Below are 5,667 nucleotides of genomic sequence, written 5' to 3'. Positions count from 1 at the left end.
TGAGCAGGTGCGGGGTGGGGGAGTCCTGGCAGCGGGCACTAGGGGGTCTCACCCCTCCCCTTAACCTCAGCAGCCTTCCTCCTGCAGCATCACAGAAAGTCAGACCTAGCCTCGGAGAACCTGCCTCGAGGAAAGGGCAGTGTCTACATAGCCACAAAGAACCTGATTCAGCCTACACCAACTGCTGACACGCTAACTGGCCACTTTGGTGAGCTGACCCGATGTCTCCACCTAAATGATTAATCCTTGAAATGCACTGAATTCATTGGGATAGATGGTTAAATCCACACCCACAGGAATAGCAGGATTCGACAATTAATATTAGCACCAGTGGGACAGACAGCCATCGAGGACCCTTAGAGGTGAATGTCACCTTCAAGGTGACCTCATCTGACACAGCGCTGATGAGACCCTCGTTATCCCCGGCCAGCCCCCCTCCCCTTGATTATGCTCGGAGCTGAAGGGCTTGGTTCTTCGGAGTCCCTCGATCTCCAGTCTGCCCCGTTCGCTGCTGGGGAGTCTTGCGTGAACACCCCAATAGCCTTTTAGCAACACACGCTGCTGCTGAGTCTTTCCCCGAGAGACGCAGGAACTGGCTGACTCCCTTTCCCACCGAGGCAACCGTGAGCTAATCAGAGGGCTTGCTGGGTTTTGGAGCTCTGTGCCCTCCTTGCCATCATCCCAGCCCCCGGGCCCCGCCCATGCCCTGGCTTCATTCTGGTCAGAACCACAAATGCAGGCAGGGGGCAGGGTTGATGCCCTACCCTGCCCAGCATCTAAAAGACAGAGGCCCTATACAAGTGAAATAATTTGTTCCATCTCATGGTTTATAATTTTCTTCCGGCAAACATTTTCCGCGCACTGACTTGGATCAAGCAGAGCAGGACACAAGGTACGTAAGACAGAGTCAGGGCGCTGGGAGAGCCCTCGCTACCAGGGCGAAGGAGCCCTGAGGCCACAGTAACTGGGAGAGAGTGGCGGTGGTAAGAGTATCGAGAGGGCGGGGCTGGACCTGGGGGACCAGGGAGGACCCACGTCACCTGGGCCTCCTCACAGACCCATGTGGACTCAAGGGCACTGTCCACTTGCTCCCCACGAGGGACGTGGGCCTGCACTGCACCCTCCCAGACAGGTGGTTGTTGCTGCAGACTCAGCGAGGGCTCCCCGCTTTTCTCTGCGTCCGCCCCCTCCCTGGCTCCCCCCCCGGTCAGGCTTCAGTGGTCTCTGTGCTTTCCAGATGCCTCAGCAGGTCCAATGAGTGAGGCATTGCTCCAGCAACTTCTCAAGGTGACGAGGGAGGAGACGTGGGGGCCAAGGGATGATAAATGGAGGTGCTCAGAGGACAAGCCGCCTCTGAGAGCCTGACTGCTGGCTGGGGCAGCCAGTGGGGCCCTGTCGGTGCCCGGGCTGAGCCCCTGGCCAGGCGTCAGCGTGGAAGGCCTGGTTTACGCTTTTGTTTGTTTGTTTGTTTTTAAAGATTTTATTTATTTATTTGACAGAGAGAGACACAAGGAGAGAGGGAACACAAGCAGGGGGAGCGGGAGAGGGAGAAGCAGGCTTCCCATGGAGCAGGGAGCCTGATGCGGGGCTCGATCCCAGGACCCTGGGATCATTACCTGAGCCAAAGGCAGATGCTTAAGGACTGAGCCACCCAGGCACCCCAGGTTTGCCCTTTTGATAGAAAAGTTATCATTTGCTGTGCTCTGCCTATAGGTCGAAAAGACTTAGTCTCTTACTAATAATTAATGATCATTAATTACTAATTAGTAATTACTAATTACTCCTTCTAAGCCTCAATAAGCAATCGGCAGGAGCATTTCTGCATGATTTTTAAAAAATTCTGATACAGTACATGACTTTTTGTTTTAGGATAATTTTCCACAATGATTCTTTTGGCGGAGTTCCTCTGTTTCAATAGAACATTGGGGTCAGGGTCAGAGAGCCTGGGTTTAAAGCTCAGGGCTGGCTCCCGGAGGCTGTGCATCCTGGGGTAAATGGGATACTCACATCTCTGAGTATCAGTCTTCTATCTGAAATTGCCATCCTCACTCAAGGGAACAGATGTGGGGGGAGCTGATACCATACATGGAGGATTAGCCAGAAACCGCTGAGATGACAAACGACAGGCGCCCTCAGCCATCTGCCGAGCCACCCAAGGACCAGCCGACTGCCTCTTGGGCCAGCCTGGAAGAGAATGCCTGCAGGGGGAAGCTGACAAAGCCGTGATTTGTTGGGAGAGAAATGCAAAGCCTGATGGCCTACCTGGGGAAGAGGGGCCATGTGCTTGGCATCCGGAAAGGGGCCCTAACAAGGCTTTGATCCTGTCCACGCCGGGTGCCCAGTGATCAGGGCTGCTGTCTGTTTCTGCACTTGACAGGTCAGAGCAGTTCGGTGAGACCATTCAATTAACTCCCTCTGCTGTGACCCCGGGCGTCAGCATCACCCATCAGGACTCACTGGCGGGGGCGTGACTACCGCGTATCAGAGACGGCGCAAGGTCCCGTTTAACCCTGGAACTCTCCGTGGGTCTCTGACTTCAGTATGCCGAAGAATCCACCTGAATGCATGTTAAAGATACTGCCCCCCCCTCCCCCATACTTTCTGATTCGGCAGCTCTAAGGGCAATTAGCGATTCTGAATCTTTTTTTTTTTTTTAAAGGGAATTCTTTTTTTTTTTTTTTTAAAGATTTTATTTATTTATTTGACAGAGAAAGAGATAGTGAGAGCAGGAACAGAAGCAGGGGGAGTGGGAGAGGGAGAAGCAGGCTTCCCGTGGAGCAGGGAGCCCGATGTGGGGCTCGATCCCAGGACCCTGGGACCATGACCTGAGCTGAAGGCAGACGCTTAACGACTGAGCCACCCAGGCGCCCGCGATTCTGAATCTTTAACAAACACCTGCCTGCTTAACGCGGCACAGTTTTGGAAGCAGGAGGCAGATGCCATATTCTGCACCATCACCTCAGCTTTAAAGAGAAAGAAAAGTGGCCAAGAAATTAAGAGAGCTACCCAACACCGCATAGCTAAGGATTGGGAGGCAGTATTCGAATTCAGGCAGCCCGTCTGCAACTCTTTAGCTGTTCACTATTATCTATTATCTAAACAGGTTGTCCAGTGCGACTCTTAATATCATCGTTTTCTGGTTTCCCATAGAATCTGGTTTCCCCCCAGAGGGAGTAATAGCCCAGCAGGTGAAATTACCATCAGCTTTCATTCTGGCTTATAGACTTGTCTCCTGGGAGTTTGGTTATTTTGTTCACCTCTAGACACAATGCTAAAATCTAGTGTTTGAAAGGGAGGTAGAAAACCATAAACACCAACACACACACACATCCAACCCAGACACACACACACAGACACTCACAGAGATACTGGCCACCTTGAGGCCCCTGTGACTTCTCTGAGTCAGATCAAGAGTGCCTGCCTGACACTCTCACGCGGGTCTTTGTGCCCATTTTCTTGGGCAGGACAGGGAGGTTTCGTGGAAAGCATATTTGCAATAATCAATAACGGCTGCCGAAGCCCTTACCTCAGTGCTCCCAGCTTCTGTCCCATGGTCCAGGGTCTGCAGCGAATGTTTGCCATGAGATCTTTCTGGAACTGTATATTCTGGAAGATTTGTTCCGGATCATTGCTGTCCCCTGTCTCATCAGCATTAAAGCTGTCATCCAAGTTGCTGAATGGATCGGGGCATTAAGGAGGAAATCTGATTAGTAGAATTGCTTCCAGCAAAGATCTTGCCCGGGGCACGTTCAGCATCTCGCTGCCCCAGGGTCATCTGTCTGAAGTTTGTATGTGTAGAGGGAGAGGGACCCAGGGAGGCAGAGAGAGAATTGGGCAGTCTTGGACAACCACTGAAGCACATTCATTGGCATCTGTCACTTTGGTCGGTCAGTGAAAGAAAATGGTTTGTCTGGATGAAAGGTTTTAGCAGAAGACGTCATAGAAGGAGACAAGAGGGTGCTTACGAACAATTCCTGAATAGCAGCATTTTTGGTGGCCAAACAATTTCTATTCCAGGCTGATTGAAATAATCAGCTCATTTCAGAGACAGGGCTCCTCCTTGTCCCCCAGCTCTGGAGGCAAAATAAAGAAAAGCCAAACGCTGTCATCCAGAGACCCCTCCCCGCGTTCCCACTTCCATTCTTGGAAACTGGGATAGTGGAGGGAGAACGGGCAGCAACGTCTAGAAACAAGAATGTAGCCGAGCAGATTTACGTGGGCAGATATTACAGGGAAAGAGTTACTGTGTGGGAGAACTGTTTTTCCACATGTAGCAACATTTATTCCCAGTAACAATTAATACGCTAATCTTAATGCGACTTTTCAGGAGGAGATGAGTATTCTGCTATTTGATCAATGATGCCCTTATAAGTAAGAGGAAATAATTCCTTTGCTTTTCCTGGATTCAGACGGTTTTTACTTACTCATAGGAGAATTTTCTCCAATTTCTCCAAATTAATGGAGGTTTTAATATACCTTTATAAACACCTAACAGATTCGAACAGTACTCCCCGACTTGTTCCTAGCCTGAAGCCCTTTCCAACAGACACCTTATTTATTATGAGAGATGGATTATCTTCTCTCTCTTGACATCACCGATTGAGTCAACAGAGAGAAATCAGAGAAGGCATGCCTGTGGGTTGGGCCAGGTTGGTGTACCTTGGATTCGGGTCCCCTGGTCAATAAGCAGGTGGCCAGCCCCGTTGTACAAAAGCCCAGAGAAAGGAGTTTCTGAGTTCATTCTGAAGGAGAGGGGAGCGGGATGGGGACTCTGTCCTCTGGTCAGATGCAGGCAAGGCTCTGGGGTGACTTGGGCTCCGTTCCTCCACTGTCCGGCCGACGGAGGGGGCCGACTCACCTGAGCAGCAGGGACTCCTGGTAGAAGTAGTGCTGGATGGTATTTCTCCGGATGCTTCGGTAGTTCTGGGATGCCTTTGAGGGTTTCATGGGGGCTGACCTGCTGCCAGCGACCTCTAGGGGCTGGCAGGGTCCCAGGAGGCCGGCCGCTGGGGTCTGCTCCAGCCGAGGCTTCTGCAGGGGAGCAGCTAGTCGCTGTGCTCGCTGGTTCTCAGGAGCAAGAGTGCACGTCGGCAGCTGGTCCTTGGCGAGGACTCCAGTTGTGCATAATGTAATGCTGAGGTGGCCGCGGCAGCGGAGATTGGCTGGAGTCTGGGCAGACAAAGGCGGGAGGCTTGGCCAGGCTGAAGCAGGGATCGCTAGGTGCTGCCCAGAGGCTCACATCTGTGACCCCGCGCACCCAGACGGGGCTCTGCGGTTTGCAAAGCGCTTTACATCTATTCCTGTGACTGGTGTTGACAAAATAGAACGCAGGGCACAGATCTTTTTTGTTTTTTTCTCATTTTTATCTCTCAAGAAAGAGGCTTGGAGTAAGAATCTTGCCTGTGTTCGAATGGCAGAGTCCAGGAGAGGAAGTCATAACGTCTTACATGGTTTTTAAATTTTTTTCTCAGCTTTCTTTTTCCACTTGGAGAGAAGTCAGATCCCCAGAAATGTTGCACCACGAATATTGCAAACCCCCAGCCTGGATCCTCTAGTCGCTGACATTTTGCCCCCTCTGCTTTATTCCTATCTATTTACTTTTCCCCCAACATCATTTACAAGTATGTTTCAGAAATAATGACACATCTCCCCGAAAGATTTCAGCGT

The 5,667-nt window shown here is 51.3% G+C and overlaps 1 protein-coding gene across 1 annotated transcript in view; it reads right to left on the bottom strand.

Moving 5' to 3' along the window:
- Positions 1-5,283, bottom strand: part of TMC3 (transmembrane channel like 3) — a 38,328-nt gene extending 33,045 nt beyond the window's left edge. The window contains exons 1-2 of the mRNA XM_035024360.1: positions 4,859-5,283; positions 3,527-3,673 (exon numbers count right to left, since the gene is read on the bottom strand). Of these exons, the coding sequence (XP_034880251.1) occupies positions 3,527-3,673; positions 4,859-4,947 (236 nt within the window). The 5' untranslated portion in view covers positions 4,948-5,283. The remainder of the gene's footprint in view (positions 1-3,526; positions 3,674-4,858) is intronic.
- Positions 5,284-5,667: the final 384 nt, after the last annotated feature.

This window comes from Mirounga leonina, unplaced genomic scaffold (assembly GCF_011800145.1).
Source record: "Mirounga leonina isolate KUSES-001 unplaced genomic scaffold, KU_Mleo_1.0 Mir_178, whole genome shotgun sequence".
Taxonomy (NCBI): domain Eukaryota; kingdom Metazoa; phylum Chordata; class Mammalia; order Carnivora; family Phocidae; genus Mirounga; species Mirounga leonina.
This window is presented reverse-complemented; position numbering and strand designations above follow the sequence as displayed.